The sequence below is a fragment of the Nomascus leucogenys genome, chromosome 4 (genome assembly GCF_006542625.1).
Source record: "Nomascus leucogenys isolate Asia chromosome 4, Asia_NLE_v1, whole genome shotgun sequence".
In the NCBI taxonomy this organism is placed as follows: domain Eukaryota; kingdom Metazoa; phylum Chordata; class Mammalia; order Primates; family Hylobatidae; genus Nomascus; species Nomascus leucogenys.
In genome coordinates this window covers 62,385,228-62,404,017 of record NC_044384.1, presented here as the reverse complement: position 1 = coordinate 62,404,017, position 18,790 = coordinate 62,385,228, and the positions used below count along the sequence as shown (strand labels likewise).

At 44.2% G+C, this 18,790-nt stretch overlaps 1 protein-coding gene across 4 annotated transcripts in view; it reads right to left on the bottom strand.

Annotated features, from left to right (window-relative positions):
• TGIF1 (TGFB induced factor homeobox 1) overlaps nt 1-18,790 on the bottom strand; it is a 48,310-nt gene that overhangs the window by 8,095 nt on the left and 21,425 nt on the right. Inside the window, exon 1 of one of the 4 annotated variants that reach the window (XM_003262040.3) lies at nt 2,822-3,076. The exons of 1 other annotated variant lie outside the window; for it this stretch is intronic. In XM_003262040.3, the coding sequence (XP_003262088.1) occupies nt 2,822-2,879 (58 nt within the window). In that variant the 5' untranslated portion in view covers nt 2,880-3,076. Of the gene's footprint in view, nt 1-136; nt 471-566; nt 986-2,821; nt 3,077-18,790 lie in introns of those variants that run through there. 2 more of the 4 variants (XM_003262042.4, XM_003262037.2) reach the window with 2 other exon arrangements.

Sequence of the window (18,790 nt, the reverse complement as noted above, 5' to 3'; positions counted from 1 at the left end):
AACAAAGAGCACGGCCGCCACTCCAGAATGAGAGCCCCTGGGCGGAAAAGTCCAAGTGACTCCGCGCGGCACGGCCCGGCCAGCACGTTTCCCCGGACTCGCGTCTCCTGGTGCGCGCAGCCCGCGGCCGCCTTACCTTTCTTGCCTTTCATTCTGGATCTCCCCTCCCAGCGCAAGGCAAGGCTGGGGTCTGGAGGGGCCAGGAGCGGGGACACAGGGGACAAGCGAACGTCTCCTTCACAGCCGACTCTCCCGTAACTTGTAGGACGTGCTCCAGCCGTTATTGCTAAACAGGGCGCTCTGATCCCAGGCGCCCGCTCCTTGGGTGGAATTCAAGTGACACTTGGGCTTCCTCCCGCCGGGATCTTCTGGCAGCCGGCCGGGGGCTCTCCCTCGCCCAACTCTCTCCCCTCCCCTCTCCGCTCCTTTGTTCCCTGCTCCTGCTCGGCGCACCTCGGCGCTGTCAGAGTGAGAGAGGCGAGGAGGGAAGGTACAGGAGGTCCTGCCTCCGCCCCCAGCCGCCCGCCCCGTCCCCCTCCCGCCGCTCCTCCGCCCCTCCCCCGCACCTTCCAGCCGGGAAGACTGGACCGAGCGCGGCGGCCGCTGTCACTCGTCCCTCGGGGGCAGCGGCGCGGACGCGGGGGGTGGCCGGGTCCAGAAACACGATCCTTTCCGCCTGCCGCGCACTGACCGCCCGCATCCCTCGCCCGGCGGTGGGGGCACAGCCGAGCGCCCCAGGTTTCTCCCTTGGGCCTTTCTTCCCGGGGCTGGCGAGGGTGCATTTTGTTCGGAAACTGCAACAGATGGAAAACGGGACACCTCCCTCCTTCCCTCCTCCACCCCAGGGAAGAAAAGTTTCCCCGTCTCGTTTTTGACAGCTGCCCCGAACTCTCCTGTCCCTGCTCTAGCCGCACAAGACAGCCGCCTCTGATTCAAGGGGCGGGGCACGGGAGGAAAAGTATTCGAGACAAGAACCAACTTCTTCCAGAATGCGCGGCTGCCATTGACACGCGGGCGCGGCGCGGCGCACCCTTCTCCTCCCGGGGCTCTTCCTCCAGCAGCAACAGTGGGAGGTCGGCGGGGGTGGGGGGGGGAGATGATGAGACACAGCCTAAGCGAACGTCTGTTCCCCCGGGCTAAAGCTGCGAGTTCCGGACTGGATTGCAAGGCAGTTTCGAAATCTGACACGTTGCGGACAGACACTTGTCATGCTCACATGCTCTTTAAACGTCTCTGCCTGGGGACGGCCGGGCGCGCGCCCGCCTCGCCAAGACTCCGCCTGACACCCCGAGTCGCCGGACCCCGGCAGCGGCCACTTTATAGCTAAGGGGTGACCACGCCGTGGCTGCTTATCTGTTTCGGTCGACAGTGTCTACTTTTAGGACTGGAACCCTGCTAGGGGATCCCTCCTCCCCTGCGGTATTTCAAACAGAAACTAGCCATTAAGTAAACACCCGTTCCTGCTGACTTATTTTGGTCCACAGTTAGGAGGGATCCAACAGGAGTTTCTTGATGAAATTGCGCTTTCAAAGACCAGATGCTGTTTGACTGACTTAAAGAAACGCATGCCCCCTCCTCTGGTTCTAGTTTTCGCGTGGTTACGTCCTGTTGTTTTGAAGCAAACCAACTGTCACATGCCACACAATGAGACTTCCCCCACCACTAAAAAAAGGAAAAAAAAGCCCCAAACGTAAATAAGCCTAGCAGAGACAGCGCCCGGGTCTGCCTCCAGTCTGGGCTCTGTGCTGTTTTTGTTCGGTAACCTCGGTGGAGATCCCGGCAGAAGAAACTCTGTGGAAATAAGATTAAACTCGAGGAATACTAAGACGGCCAAGGGATAACTAACTCGACTTCGGAGCGTCTGTTTCAGGATTACGCCGAAAATTAGAGCTAGCCTGCCACCCTCCCTCAAAAAAAAAAAAAAGACACCCCCGCCCCTAGAATGCGTGGAGGCCAGAGTTTAAAAAGCCTGGCTGGTTTTTCCAATTACAGGACTAAAATGAATCAACAGGGAAAAAAAGCGTCTCTCTAAGAAGGCAGCAACCTTATGATTTTTTTTTCTGTGGTTTGCTGACTGCTGGGCACAGAAGAGAACACACATCTAAAACGGCTCGCGGGGAACGTGGTCCTGGGGAGAAGCCACCCGCCCCGACGCTGCCCTGCAACTGCCGGGAGCACAGTTCCTTCCCGGACCTGGCTGCAGATGAATCAGCTGCTGCGCCCGGTGCGGGGCAGATGTGGCGCAGGGAGGGGGCCAGCGCCCCTGCCGCCCGTTAGAGGGCCGCCTCGCTATTTCGTTTGAAGGGTTGTTTGTGGCTGGGATTGGTGGCTCATATCCGCTGGGGAGCCGGGAGCGGAGGGAGGAGAGACGCCGGGAGGAGGAGCCGGGGGCTGGGCGACGCTGCGACTCCGCGGCCTGAGTGGCAGGAGCCTCGTCTGGAACCGGGCGGTTACTGGGGAGACGCTTTGTTTGCTAACTTCGAAAGCGGCTTCGGCTGCCTCGGCCGCTTTCGAGGCCACTCCACAAAACACGCCTTCGGTCGGTTGAACCCTGCCACCCCCCGCCCGCTTTAGCCAGCTCGAGACAAAAATGTTTCCCTCTTCCCCGTGGTTCTCCTTGGCCACGCGGTGGCTCTCATTATGTACACAAAGGTAGCTTTGCTTTCGTCCAAGCGGACTTGGCTAATGACTGCGATTCTCAGGCAACCAAGATGGAAACTGAGAATTAGAAAGGGTTCATAGCTTGAAAACAAACTTTCCAGGGGAAGGGGGGAGCGGCGGAGACAATTAAAAGCCTCTTTTAATGGAGGTGTGAACTCACCTTGGCTAGAAGTCAGGCTTGATCGGGCCAATGCACACCTTTTGCCCGAGCAAGTCATATCCAAACAGTTATTAAAGCTGGCGAGGCACTCCAAAGAGAAACACTGGCCCAATTCTGTGATGCAGCGAAAGCTTATTATAGCTCAACCGCCCCCGTAGATGCACCCCCACTGCCTCCCCCCCACCAACGCTGATCCCAAACTTGGAGTTTTGGATTCTTGGTGCATTCTGGGAAGAAAGTGCCTAGGGTCGGCGCAACGTAACAAAGGGAACAGCCTCAAAAAAGTGGGCTTTAGATACCAGCAATTGCTTAGGGGTATTTTTTGTTGATTCGTTTTTCTGGAGGTGGAAAAACAAGTTTCAGTTCTAGCTCTGTCAGTCCCTTCCAGTCTCAGGGCCTTGCTATAAAACGGATTCAATGACTTTTAAGATTCTTTCCAGTGCCTTTAAAAAAAAAAAAGCATATAGATTCAAATTTGCTACATATTATTTGCTGATTCATATGAATGTTAATTGAGTTGGGAAATTGCTTGAGTAAAATTGAGGCGTTGCTTGGTGCTGGCGGAGGCTGCTGATAAACATTTTTCACCATTATTTTTTTTTCTCTCCAGGCACACATAGTTCCTTTTGGTGTCTTATCTTCTGAAGCTGCCTCAAGGCCAAGCAAAGAAAGTTGTTAAAAAGTTAAGTTACTTTTCACAGCCTGCAAACCCTTCAAAGGCAAGAACTCGAATAGAAACTTGGAAAGGCAGATAAGCCAGAAAAGTGTACTAATAAGTGCACTTAATATGATTATTTTTTGATGCCAGGTCCACCAAGTGAAGATTGGAGGATGTATTTGTTTCTTCTACTCAACAACAATTGATGAAGCATGATTTCCATCAAGGACTGTGTTCTAGGTGGAGAAAGGATGACTCACCCAGTCATTGGATCTCTTTTACTTCCAGTCTCTGGAAGGCAGGTATCTTTATAAAATATGCAGACAGCTAGGTTCTAAACACTGGACAAGAGGTCTGTAATCATCCAGTCACATCTCAGGTCAGAGGGTCTTGGACTGCTTAAGAAAGAGCTGACCATTGTCTTAAGAGCCTGGGGCTGGCCTAGAGCCATCTTGAGGTGATTTTATCAGCCCCATCAGGATAATTCTCCTCATCTTCCTTGCATGAATAATGTAACTGGTGCTACTACTTTTGTTTTTAGTCAGTTTTCCTAGCCTGCACTTCCCTTCCCAGCCCTCGTTTCTCCTCTGTAGCCAAGTCATCACTTCTCTTTACCCAAATGAGTTTTGGAATCCAGGGGATAAAACGGAAAGATAGGCTAGGCGCTGTGGCTCACGCCTGTAATCCTAGCACTTTGGGAGGCCGAGGTGGGTGGATCACCTGAGGTCAGGAGTTTGAGACCAGCCTGACCATTATGGTGAAACCCCATCTCTACTAAAAATACAAAAATTAGCTGGGCGTGGTGGCGTGCGACTGTAGTCCCAGCTACTTGGGAGGCTGAGACAGGAGGGTTGCTTGAACCTGGGAGACACAGGTTGCAGTAAGCTGAGATCGCGCCATTGCACTCCAGCCTGGGTGACAGAGCAAGACTGTGTCTCAAAAACAAAAACAAAAAAATGGAAAGATAATTCCTTGAGCACAGGCTTCACTCTCCTTATTCTCAACATCTGTGTCTATATTATTCTTTACAGTTTATGAAACACTTATTTAATCTCACTTAATGCCCAAACTAGTGATGTTAGTTATTTTTTTAAAAAGTCAAGATCACTTAACACATCCAAATATAATAAAGTTAAAAGGCATAAAACTGGGTACCGAACATAAATTATCTGATTATAAATCAAGTGGTCTCTGGGAAATCTTGTCATTTCAGAAGGTCAGATGGATGTGGAGGGCAGAAACTGACCTCAGATTATGCCAGGGACGCCAGGGCCTCCTGAACACTGCGGGGTGGGGGGGGGTGTTGTGCTCTGAAATCCAGTTTTACAAGAAGCTCTCTTCCAATCTGTCTGCGTTTTTTTTTTTTTTTGCTTTTCTTCTCATTTTTTAACTACAAAAAAATTTCTCAAAAATTGAAGCAAGAAAGAATATACTAAGTGAGACATGGCCGACCTGGTAACTGCCCCCTTCCATTCTTCATTTAGGCATTTGTATATTATGCACAAATGTAATGGGTTTTCCGTTGTTATTTGTTCCCACATCCCCTCTGCCCCGATGGTCCTTCACGGTTTGTTGCTCCTCTGGCAGTTTCTCACCAGTCAAGGCTAGGCCTAAATGTTACTTCTTAGAGGAGTCTTCGCTGATCACCTGACCTAAATTAGGTAGCCCCACTGCCATCGTGTAGCTCAGAGGTTCTCAACCATAGCTCTATTGACATTTGGGGCTGTATCATTCTTTCTTGTGGGGCTGTCCTGTGCATTGTAGGATATTTAGCAACATCCCTGGACACTAACCAGTGTGTGCCAGTAGCATCCTTCCCCCAAGTTGTGACAAACACAGATGTCTCCACATGTTGGCAGATGTTCCATGGGGATAGAAATGGGGGAGGGAGATCACCCCTGGTTCAGAACCACAAATCTAGCTCAATCCTTCATTTCTTCCATAACATCACAGTTTTCAATTATTTTGCTTATTTGGCTGTTGGCTTGGTTTTTTCCCTCTGACCTCCCACTCAAATGTATGTTCATTATTAAATCTTTTTTTTAATTTTTTTTATTTAAAAAAAATTTTCATTATTAAATATTTATGCACTTAAGTGAACCGAGATCGCACCACTGCACTCAAGCCTGGGTGACAGAGTGAGACTCCGTCTCAAAAACAACAACAAAAAACAAAAACAAACAAACAAAACCTTTATGCACTTAACACAGTGCCTAATACATCATAGGTACCCAATATTTATCAAATGAATAATGCATGAAAGTGAGACTATATGGGAGCTAAATGATAAGAACTTACGAACACAAAGAGGGAAACATCAGACACTGGGGTTTACTTGAGTGAGGAGGGTGGGAGAAGGGAGAGGAGCAGAAATTTTGGGTACTGGGCTTAATATCTGGATGATGAAATAATATGTACAACAAACCCTGTGACATGTTTTCTTATTTAAGAAAACTTCACATGTACCACCAAATGTAAATTAAAGTTAAAAAATTATTAAAAAGACACTAAAAAAAAAAAAGAAAAGAAAATGAGACTATAAGAATAATTAAAAATAAGAATATAGGCTGAGTGTGATGGTTCATGCCTGTAATCCCAGCATTTTGGGAGGCCAACGCAGGTGGATCACGAGGTCAGGACCTCGAGACCAGCCTGGCCCATATGGTGAAACCTGTCTCTACTAAAAATACAAAAATTAGCAGGGCATGGTGGCACAGTGGTGGCACGCGCCTGTAGTCCCAGCTGCTCGGTAGGCTGAGGCAGGAGAATCGTTTGAACCCGGGAGGTGGAGGTTGCAGTGAGATCGTGCCACTGCACTCTAGCCTGGGCGACAGAGCAAGACTCCCTCTCAAAAAAAAAAAAAAAAGAAAGAATATAATCATTTATTGTATACAGCATGCCAGGCAGTATGCAAATACTTTCCTTCTTTTATTTTATTTACTCCTTAAAACAACCCTAAGAAGTACTCATGGCCAGGTGTAGTGGCTCATGCCTGTAATCCCAGCACTTTGGGAGGCCAAGGTGGGCAGATCATCTGAGGTCAGGAGTTCGAGACCAGCCTGGCCAACATGGTGAAACCCCATCTCTACTAAAAATACAAAAATTAGCCGGACGTGGTGGTGGGAGCCTGTAATCCCAGCTACTCGGGAGGCTGAGGCACGAGAATTCACTTGAACCTGGGAGGTGGAGTGAGCCGAGATTGCGCCATTGCACTCCAGCCTGGGTAACAGAACGAAATTACATCTCAAAAAAAAAGTACTCATTATTATTATTTTCATATTACATTGGCTGGGCTTGGTGGTATACACCTGTAGTGCATAGAGTTAGAGCCCGCAGAGCCTGGAAGTTCAAGGCTGCAGTGAGCTATATTGCACCACTGTTCTCCAGTCATGGGAGACAGAGCGAAACCCCATCTGGAAAAAAAAAAAAAGTATTATTATCCCTATCTTACAGATGAAGAAGTTGACGTCTGTGGGAGTTAATTAATTTATCCTGCCAGTATAACCCGTGGGCCAATAATCTAAACAATACTAATATTCTGCAATTTGCTTTTTCATTTATTTTCTTAGTAATGAGCATTTAATTGTTTCCAATGTGTAACTCAGCACAAAAAGATAGTGCAATTATATTTGAAATATTTAACAACTGATAGAATATGTGCATCAACCAATTAGACGAGCCCCTTCTGATTGTGTACTGGGGCATACTGATAATGAACCAGCTGGGCCCAACAGAATGTTAGTTTGCATACAGACCTTTTGGGGCTTCTGTGAGCATATCTGTAGGAGTTTCTGGGAGGTGGAATAGCTGCATCAAAACGTGTTTCATTCAGAATTTTGAGAGATATTGCCAAATGGCCTCCAAATGATCTTACCTATTTAAAATCTCACCAAAGTTATGTGAGATCTCTTTCTTTGTGCCCTCACTAACGCTGAATATTATCAATTTCCTATTTGTCTATCTCCCAGGTAAGTAAATGGAACCAAATGTTTTTATTGTTCACATTTCTTTGAGAGGGTGAGCCCATTTTTGTGTATGTATTAGTCATTTTTATTTCTTCTTCTTGCTTATTCATAACATTATTTTTAAAATATTTTTTATTTATTTAATAAAAGTAGAGATGCGGTCTCACTATGTTGCCCAGGCTGGTCTTGAACTCCTTGGTTTCAAGGGATCCTTCCGCCTCAGTCTCCCAAAGTGCTTGGATTACAAGTTGAGCCACTGCACAATCCTGTTCATAACTTTTGCCAAATTTTCTATTGTATTGATTTTTTAAATATTTTTTCTTTTCTTTTTAAAATGATAAGTAAGAGACAGCCTGTTTTTGTATTAGCTCAGAAGCTCATCTGACAAAGAGCAAAAAGCAGTGAACTAATATAAATGCAAGAAGGCAATGTGTCCCCATTTGTTTTAAAAAAATCATTGGTCTAAGTACTATGTTTATACTATAAAAGACCTTCAGAATACTGTACCAGTTTTTAACTTATTCCTTTTCTTTCCATTAAAGGGTTAATTCATCCACGTTTCCATTTATCACAGTTACTTCTTCCCAAAGCTCTAGAGTAGCCATTTATAATAGCAATAAAATGATGAAATATCTAGGAATAAAATTGACAAGAAATTTGTGCAAGTTTTATAAAGAAAACTTTAAAACCCTACTGAGAGACATAAAGGAAGACAAGTAAAATAAAAGACAACTTATTCTTTCTAGCAAGACCCAATAGTGAAAGTTATATAAAGATGTTTATTCTCCCCAAATCAGTCTTTAAATTCAAAGTGATTTTTATTAAAATACCAACAGGGCTTTCTTTTTCTTTTTAATTGATGAAACAATGCCACAGTTCATTGAAATTAGAACCTCACAGCAGCTGGGGAAATTCTGAAAGAGAAGAGCTGGTATAGGGGAACACTGGGGAAGCCTTCCAAATATTAAAGCATATTTTGAAGTTTATAATTTAAATGTAAAAGTTTTATGTTGGAGAAGTAATAAAGAGGAAACAATAAAGAGGCAGATTAGAATATAATGGGGATTTAGATTTTGGCAAAGGTGGCTTTTCATATCAAAGATAAATTGAATTGGGATAATTGACTACCTTTGGTTCAAAAAATAAAGCTAAATCTCCATTTCACTCCCTTAACATAAGTACAATTCATCTGAATGAAATGTAAAAGTAATTTAAAATGCACCTATGTATATTCTAGAATAGTGGTTCTCAAAGCAGGGTTTGTGTGTGGCAATTTTCCCTTCCAGGGAACATTTGACAATGTCGGGAGACATGTTTGGTGACTGCAACTGGAGAGGAGGTGTTGCTACTGGCATCTAGTGGATAGAGACCAGGGATGCTGCTCAACATTCTACCTCGCACACCACAGCCCCCACAACAAGAATTCTCCTGTTCAAAATGTCAGTAGTGCCAAGGGTGAAACACACACTTCCAGAAGAAAGCATGAGTAAATATATGATCTTGGAGTGGGGAAGGCCTTTCTAATCAGAGCACAAAATCAAGAAATGATAAGAGATATAAATGTTTGTAAGTATTTTGTTTCTTAGAAAGAATTTATGTTTAAGGAAAAATTGTATAAAATTTTCAAAAGCTAAGAAACTTGGAAAAATAGTTGTAGCACATGTCAGGCATAAGCCCAATTGACTTAATTCATGAAGAGCTTATACAAACCATAGGAAAGAAAAACTGTGTTTAAAAAGCTGGACAGCCTGTAGATTCGTATTTTAACTAAAAAGGAATCCAGATAACCAAAAAACATGGTGTGGAGGTCGGAGGGGGGGACATGAAAACTTTGTTTTTCTGTCATTGCAACAATAAAGTAAATCAGATTTAATTGATATGGAAAGATTATTAATAGATGTTAAGTTGTTTTATTTAAAAGCAAGGTATACAACTCTACAATATTATCCCTTTTGCATAAAATTTTTGTATGCCTGTATTTTTCTGGAATGATAAGTATAGAAAGACTTACAGTTACTACCTTTGGAGTGATATAAATTTGGAGAGGAAGACACCAGCCCAATCTTAGGCTGACTCGGGGAGGCTACATCCATTTTTAACAACTAAATAATAGTCCATTGTAACTATGGATATGATTTATGTACCAATGCCCAATTATTGGACATTTAGGTTTGGTTCTCATTTGTATTAAAGGAGATTTTTCACAAATCTTGTGCAAAAACCTGAGCAAGGATCTGAAATGGGACACAGTTGTGTTTAGAGTAGGGAAGACCTTTCTAATTGGGGTAGAAAGTGGTAAGTTGAAGTCTGTCCCTGGAGTCCAAGAGCCATTGGTGGTTAATCATCAGCAAATGTGAATAACCCCTAATGACACTCTGGGAGCCAATTATTCATTGTCTTTTACAAGAAATAAGAGCAAACACTGTCAAACCATTTACCAACCCAAATGGCTTTGGATTTGGATGACCAAATCTGCAAAATTGTAAATGTTAATCCTGATGCAGGTAATTTTTTTTTTTTTTTGGAGTAAGATTCTTGCTCTGTCATCCAGGCTGGAGTGCAGTGGCATGATATCAGCTCACTTGCAACCTCTGCCTCCCAGGTTCAAGCGATTCTTCTGCCTCAGCCTCCCAAGTAACGAGGAATACAGGCATGCACCACCATGCTTGGCTAATTGTCGTATTTTTAGTAGAGACCGGGTTTTGCCATGTTGGCCAGGCTGGTCTCAAACTTCTGACCTCAAGTGATCTTCTCTCCTCAGCCTCCCAAAGTGCGGGGTTACAGAGTAGATTAGTAGAACTCCTCTTCAAGGGTGAAATAAATGTCTAAATCAGTATTTTTTTTTTTTTTTTTTTGAGACAGGGTCTTCCTCTGTTGCCCAAGCTGGAGTGCAGTGGTTCCATCTTGGCTCACTGCAACCTCCACCTCCCGGGCTCAGGTGATTCTCTCACCTCAGCCTCCCTAATAGCTGGGACCAAAGGCGCCCACCACAACGCCTGGCTGATTTTTCTATTTTTTTTTAGAGACTGGGTTTCACTACGTTGCCCAGTCTGGTCTTGAACTCCTGGGCTCAATCGATCCGCCCACCTCGGCTTCCCCAAGTGCTGGGATTATAGGCATGAGGTGCCACGCCTGGCCCCGTCCATATTTTTCTTTTCTCCTTTCCCTGAGACTGGCAGTAATTCACACACGTCTACTAGTCCTGAATAAATTTTATTAAAAAAAAAATCTTTAGAGCTGGGCACGATGGCTCATTCCTGTAATCCAAGCACTTTGGGAGGCTGAGGTGGGCGAATCACCTGAGGTTGGGAGTTCAAGACCAGCCTGACCAAAATGGAGAAACCCCGTCTCTACTAAAAATACAAAATTAGCCAGGCATGGTGGCGCATGCTGGTAATCCCAGCTAATTGGGTGGCTGAGGCAGGAGAATAGCTTGAACCCAGGAGGAGGTTGCGGTAAGCCGAGATCTGCCACTGCACTCCAGCCTGGGCAATAGAGCAAGACTGTCTCAAAAAAAAAAAAAAAAAAAAAAAATTAAAATAGTGAGGTGACTTCAGAAACAAGGACTCTGTTGTGTCCAGAGTGTTTTTGTTTGTTTTGCTTTTTTTACTTTTGATTATGGAAAATTTTAAATACATACAATAGTGAGGAGATCCTAGTGTAATAAATCCCCAAAGAACCATCACCCAGCTTCAACAATGATCAATTCATGACCCATCTGGTGTCGCCTTCTCCCTTACACACTTCCTCTTCACCTATATTACTTTAAAGCAAATTCCAGACACCATAAGTCTTCTGGATAAACTCTCATAGTGAATGATCCGGCTTGCCTGATCAGTAACTTCTTATTCCTTGGTCTAAGTGATTTGTTTACTAATGGGGCCAAGTAGTCCCAGAATTATGCTCTATTGTCTTTTTCTTTCTAGCTATTTATATTCCTATGTTTATACAATTTCTTCTTGTCAGACAGAACAATTCCATTTTATTTTTAGATGGAACTTTAATGCTTTTAGTTCTACTAGCTTATTTTAGACCAATCACAGAGGGAAAACTTCTCTTTTGGACAGTCCTACTCTCAAATATTTATTTCCACTTCTGTTTGCACCGGTCAGCCTACGCGCCTTGATTTTTTTGGTTCAGGAAACATGTTCACCAAATCAGTATCTCACTTTGAGATCTCCAGGAACATTGTTTTACTTTATTGACTAGACAAAATTAATTTTTAGAAAAAGTAATGGGTAATGATTTCCTTCTCGTGCGCGCGCGTGTGTGTGTGTGTGTTTGTGTGTATGAAATGATGGGTATGGAAGATGGGGGAGTGAAGTCTAGAAGGACTTGATACATCCAACATGGAGCTGTTTTTAGCTAGCACAGCCAGATGGTGACATAGAAACACAAGCAGCCATATTACAAAATTTTAAAACATAACATTCTGACCTTTAGGTTTGAAAAAAGTAGGAGAATTTCAGGTAACTTATCTGAATGCTTGTCCTCCCTCCCTCCCCTCCTCTCTCTTCTCCCATCTCTCATAACTCTTGCACACATGACCCTCCACTGGAAGTCACACATCTGTAATTTGTGACTAAATTTTTTTTGCTTCACGAGAATCCCATTTGGTTTTAAAAACTAAACCAACTTTTTCAAAAGCAGGGTCTAAATTGCTTGACTTAAGTTCATTTTGCTTTCAACTAATAAAATGATATATTGATTCTGTCAGCTTCTTTATGGAAAAAAATACAGCAACAACCTACACTAACTTATATTTGATTAGTCACTTATCACTTTTTTTTTTTTTTTGAGACGGTGTTTTGCTCTTGTCACCCAGGCTGGAGTGCAATGGTGTGATCTCGGCTCACTGCAACCTCTGCCTCCCGGGTTCAAGCCATTCTCCTGCCTCAGGCTCCCAAGTGGCTGGGATTACAAGCGTGCACCACCACACCCGGCTAATTTTTGTATTTTTAGTAGAGATGGGGTTTCACCATGTTGGCCAGGCTGGTCTCGAACTCCTGACCTCAGGTGATCCGCCTGCCTCAGCCTCCCAAAGTGCTGGGATTACAGGCATGAGCCACCGTGCCCGGCCACTTGTCACTTCCTGTCTGATCGCAAAGTGCATTTTCCAAAGGGATTAGTGATTCTATAACCGTATGTGCTTTGCCTTCTGTCATCATTTTGCTGAGTTTCCAAGAAGCATTTCTTTGAACCACCACCCCCAGCCAGAAATACAAGCCCTTCTGTGTAGCTTTGAAATACAATTAACAAATAACCTCTGTTTTTCATACTAAAATTGCTGTTTAGAAAAAAGCTTTCTCTCTAATATAACTTCAATATACACTTTCCGTTCCCATTTCTCCCTCACCCACTCCCAAAATGCATCACTTATTATTTTGCAAATGATAATCATTGAAAATGCAAAATAAATTTTAGACCAGGAAAAAAATAACATAAATTATGTATTGTTGGACTTCAAGATAGGTAAAGGTTTAATTAATTTACTGCTAGGAAATCCTTATCTGGTAACAGGTGGCCTAACCTAGAAACAAGAAAACGTATACTGGAATGGGATGTTTACACTCATTCCTCATTGATTATCTGCAGGATAAGAATGCAGATCCCCCATGCTCGCACACCTCCACACACAGAGAAGTCATGTCAACTGTCAATTGTTCTTGAAAAATACAGTTGAGAAGATTTGGAGGATATGCAAAAAGAGTTGGCACTCTTTTTTCTGGGTAAATAAAATTGAGAGTTTATTTTATTTTATTATTATTATTATTTTTGAGATGGAGTCTTGCGCTGTCACCCAGGCTGGAGTGCAGTGGCACGATCTTGGCTCACTGCAACTTCTGCCTCCCGGGGTCAAGCCATTCTCGTGCCTCAGCCTCCCGAGTAGCTGGGATTACAGGCATGAGCCACCAGGCCTGGCTAATTTTTGTATTTTTAGTAGAGATGGAGTTTCACCATGTTGGCCAGGCTGGTCTTGAACTCCTGAACTGGAATGATCCACCCACCTCGGCCTCCCAGAGTGCTGGAATTACAGGTGTGAGCCACCAAACCCAGCCGTCTTTTTTTGAGTCTCCCTCTATCTCCCAGGCTGGAGTGCAGTGGCACGATCTTGGCTCACTGGAACCTCCACTTCCCGGGTTCAAGAGATTCTCCTGCCTCAGCCTCCTGGGTAGCTGGGACTACAGGAGTGCGACACCACACCTGGCTAATTTTTATATTTTTAGTAGAGATGGGCTTTCACCATGTTGGCCAGGCTGGTCTCGAACTCCTGACCTCAGGTGATCCACCTGCGTCGGCCTCCCAAAGTGCTGGAAATACAGGCATGAGCCACCATGCCTGGCTACATTCAGGGCTTCTTTTATTTAATCTGGGGGCCTCTAGATTTACACTCTAACCTACATCCACTGCAGACATTATTTGAATGTTCATAGAAACAAAGCAAAACACAAATTAAAATTTTGTGCCCCTCTTCTGGGATTCAGCTTCATCTGCTGGATAAAGTTTGACTATTTGTCAGCCAAAATGTAAATAATGCTTATGCCCAAGTTGTGGGGTTATGGCTCTTCACTGTTTTCAGTCTTTTGCAAGTTTTCTGCAATTAGCTGGTACTGTCTTACTTTTATCATCATAAAAAGCAATAGGCATTATTTTTTAAGTTAATAAAAAAAGTTGCTGAAATAGTGATATTCGCACTTGACAAATATTGACAAATATTCCTGAGGGCTCACTATGTGTGAAGTATTAACCTGGCTGATGTGAAAATAAGTAAACAAAGAATAATAGAGGAATGTGCTCAGGCGTTCAGAGGAAGAGAAAAAATGAGTAGCTTGGGAACTTCAAAAATTGAAGGAAGGCCAGGTGCACTGACTCACACCTGTAATCCCCGAAACTCAGGAGGCAGGGACAGGAAGATCGCTTGAGCCCAGGAGTTCGAGGCTGTTATGATCTATGATCATGCCACTGCACTCCAGCCTGGGTGACAGAGTGAGACATTGTCCCTAAATATATATGCATATATATTTAGTCCTCCTTTATCCCAAACCCTTTCCAAAAAGCTTGGGGAAAAGGAGACCTTTTGTTCACAGCTAGTGAGAGAGCAACTCATCAATGCATATGCAAAATTTTGAAAATGCCTACAGTCTGTGGCCCAGCAATTATTGGGGATTTATTCTAAAGTTTGGGGGTCTAACTTGACAGCTACAGAAGGAATAGCAAAAGGGAAACCTCAAAAGATACACTGAGGTCAAGTTACTAGATTGAGGTGGGATCAGTGCCTTAATCTGTAAGAAATGATGACTATGTGGCAACAGTTGAGGAAGATGAAGTTTGCAATTTTCTCCAGAATCAATTAGAGACAGAGTCTGGTTAATAGGGTTTTAAGGCCGAGAGCAGTGGCTCACACCTGTAATCCTAGCACTTTGGGAGGCCGAGGTGGGCGGATTGCCTGAGCTCAGGAGTTCGAGACCAGCCTGGGCAACAACGGTGAAACCCCATCCCTACTAAAATACAAAAAATTAGCCGGACGTGGCAGCATGTGCCTGTAATCCCAGCTACTCGGGAGGCTGAGGCAAGAAGGAGAGTCGCTTGAACCCGGGAGGCGGAGGTTGCAGTGAGCCGAGATCACACCACTGCACTCCAGGCTGGGCAACAGAGCGAGACTCCGTCTCAAAAAAAAAAAAAAAATAGGGTTTTAAAAGATTAAAGTCCTGAAATTTCATTGTGCCTTTGAAAATGGAAATGAGTTTTTCACTTGGTACTTTAAGTTTTTAAAAATAAGACAAGATTGACTATGCCTTGGTATTTGACGCTTACAGGCAAATTACTACAGACACTTAGAGCATAAAAGACACTTTACCATTGCTTATACTGTAAAAAAGCAATGAGTAACCTTAATGAGAAGTGAACCCACTTCAGGCCAGGTCCATGCCAGAATTAAGACTGTATAAGTCAGCTATTTTACTTGGCTTTATTTTTCCTGTTCACACTGCAGAGGTCAAAGGGTATGAAAGGGAAGAACTTGCAAAATGCTTGGTTCCTGAGGGTCATGGGTCACCAAGCATGCTTGGGAAGTGTTATCATGAAGTCGTCGCTGTTGTCTAATTACTGTAGTGTTTACCTCCTGAGCCTGCTCATAACTATATTTATTTATTTATTTTTGTTTTTTGAGACAGCCTCACTCTGTCGCCCAAACTGGAGTGCAGTGGTGCAATCTCAGCTCACTGCAGCCTGCGCTTCCTGGGTTCAAGCGATTCTCCTGCCTCAGCCTCCCGAGTAGCTGGGATTACAGGTGCATGCCACCACGCCTGGCTAATTTTATTTATTTATTTATTTATTTTTTTGAGACATAGTTTAGCTCTTGTTGCCCAGGCTGGAGTGCAATGGCATGATCTTGCCTCACTGCAACCTCTGTCTCCTGGGTTTAAGCGATTCTCCTGCCTCAGCCTCCCAAGTAGCAGGGATTACAGGCATGCACCACCACGCCCAGGTAATTTTGTATTTTTTGTAGAGACGAGGGTTTCTTTTTTTTTTTTTTTTTTTGAGACGGAGTCTCGCTCTGTCACCCAGGCTGGAGTGCAGTGGCGCGGTCTCGGCTCAGTGCAAGCTCCGCCTCCCGGGTTCACGCCATTCTCCTGCCTCAGCCTTTCCGAGTAGCTGGGACTACAGGCGCCCGCCACCACGCCTGGCTAATTTTTTGTATTTTTAGTAGAGATGGGGTTTCACCGTGGTCTCGATCTCCTGACCTCGTGATCCGCCCGCCTCGGCCTCCCAAAGTGCTGGGATTACAAGCGTGAGCCACCGCGCCCGGCCTGAGACGGGGTTTCTACATGTTGGTCAGGCTGGTCTCGAACTCCTGACCTCAGGTAATCCACCCATCTCGGCCTCCCAATGTGCTGAGATTGCAGGCATAAGTCACCGTGCCCTGCCCAAGGCCCAGCTAATTTTTACATTTTTAGTAGACATGTGGTTTCACCATGTTGGCCAGGGTGGTCTCAAACTTCTGACTTTAAGTGCTCCACCTGCCTCAGCCTCCCAAAGTGCTGGGATTATAGGCGTAAGCCAGCGCATCTGGCCCGTAACTATTATTTAAATGGGCTGTTTCTCACTTCGATTGGCAAGATGGTACAAGATCTCTGGTAGGGAAGGAGGCTCTTCCTTAAATGTTTTTACAGAACGAAACTGCATTTTGTAATCAGTTCTGGGGAAGACGTGCCAATATTGTAGTCAAAGTATAAACCTGGGACTGTCAACCCTCATTTACTTTTTTTGTATACGTGGTATAATATACGTAACATAAAATATACCATTTTGACCATTTTTAAGTGTACAGTTCAGTGGCATTAAGTATATTCACTTGGCTGTGCAACCATCATGACTATCCATTTTCAGAACTCTTTTCATCTGACAAAACTGAAACTCTTCAAGGTTACATTGAGCTATTATTACACCAAAGCACTCCGGACTGGGTGATGGAGCTAGACCCTGTCTCTAATATAAAAAATAACCTCTTTACCCATTAAACACTAAGTCATCGTTCTCTCCTCCCCACAGTCCCTAGTAACTTCTCTTCTGTATTCTAGTTCATTCTAAAATGGAGGCTTTCCGTCTTAACCTCCATGAATTTGACTATTCTAGGTTCTTCATAAAAGTAGAATCACAGTATTTGTCCGTGTCTGGCTTATTTCACTTAGCATAGTGTCTTCAACCTTCAGCCATGTTATAGAATATATCAGAATTGTATTATTTTTGCATTTACTTTTGTCTTGTAATTTTTAATCTTAAAGTGATTTTAGCCTTATAGAAAATTGATAAGGGCTGGGCATGGTGGCTGACGCCTGTAATCCTAGCACTTTGGGAGGCTGACGCGGGCGGATCACGTGAGGCCAGGAGTTGGAGACCAGCCTGGCCAACATGGGAAAATCCCGTCTCTACCAAAAATACAAAAATCAGCCTAGCATGGTGGCAAGTGCCTGTAATCCTAGCTACTTGGGAGGCTGAAGCGAAAGAAGTGCTTGAGCCCGGGAGGTGGAGGCTGCAGTGAGCTGAGATTGCCCCACTGCACTCAAGCCTGGGTGACAGAGTGAGAATCAGAATCAGTCTCAAAAAAAAAAAAAAAAAAAAAAAGGAAGGCCAGGCGCAGTGGCTCACGCCAGGAATCCCAGCACTTTGGGAGGCCAAGCTGGGCGGATGACCTGAGGTCGGGAGTTCGAGACCAGCCTGACCAACGTGGAGAAACCCCATCTCTACTAAAAATACAAAATTAGCCGGGCTTGGTGGCACATGCCTGTAATCCTAGCTCCTCCGGAGGCTGAGGCAGGAGAATCGCTTGAACCCAGGAGGTGGAGATTGTGGTGAGCCAAGAGATTGGACCACTGCACTCCAGCCTGGGGAACAAGTGCAAACTCCATCTCCAAAAAAAAAAAGAAAAGTCTTAAGAATGGTATAAAGAAATCTCATATACTCTTCACCATCCAGATTCTCCAGATTTGATCCATTATTTTCCATATAGACAAACATAAGCGCACACACTACATATCATCATTTCCCATATATGTTTTTTATTCCTGAATCATTTGAGAGCAAATTGCAGATATGTTGCCCTTTGTGCCCTAAATACTTCAGTGTGTACTTCCTGAGAACAAGGACATTCTCTTATACATAAAAGAATGTATTACAATTATCAAAATCAGGAAATTAACATTGATATAATGCTATTACCTAGTATACTGACCATATTCATATTTTTTGTTGTCAAATAATGTCCTTCATAAGAAAGCAAAAATTTTCAGACTAAGATCCAATCTAGGATCACGCACTGTATTGAGTAGGCATATCTCTTTAGTCTCCTTTAATGTAGAATGGTCTATATTTGTCATTCATGACCTTGGCATTTTTGAAAGTAAAGGCCTGTTATTTTATAGCACATCCCTCACTTTGGCAGTCCCATGTTTCCTCATGATTAGATTGAGGCTGTGCATTTTTGACAGATATATCACAAAATTGATATTATGCCTTCCTTAGCTTTCTTAGTGCTTTTTTTTTTTTTTTTTTTGACAGCGTTTTGTTCTGTTGCCCAGGTTGGAGTGCAATGACACGATCTTGGCTCACTGTAATCTCCACCTCCTGGGTTCAAGCGATTCTCCTGCCTCAGCCTCCCGAGTAGCTGGGACTACAGGTGCGTACCACCATGCCCAGCTAATTTTTGTATTTTAGTAGAGATGGGGTTTCACCAGGTTGGCCAGGATAGTCTCGACCTCTTGATCTCATGATCTGCCTGCCTCGGCCTCCCAAAGAGCTGGGATTACAGGCGTGAGCTACACAGCACCCGGCCCTTAGTACATTTTA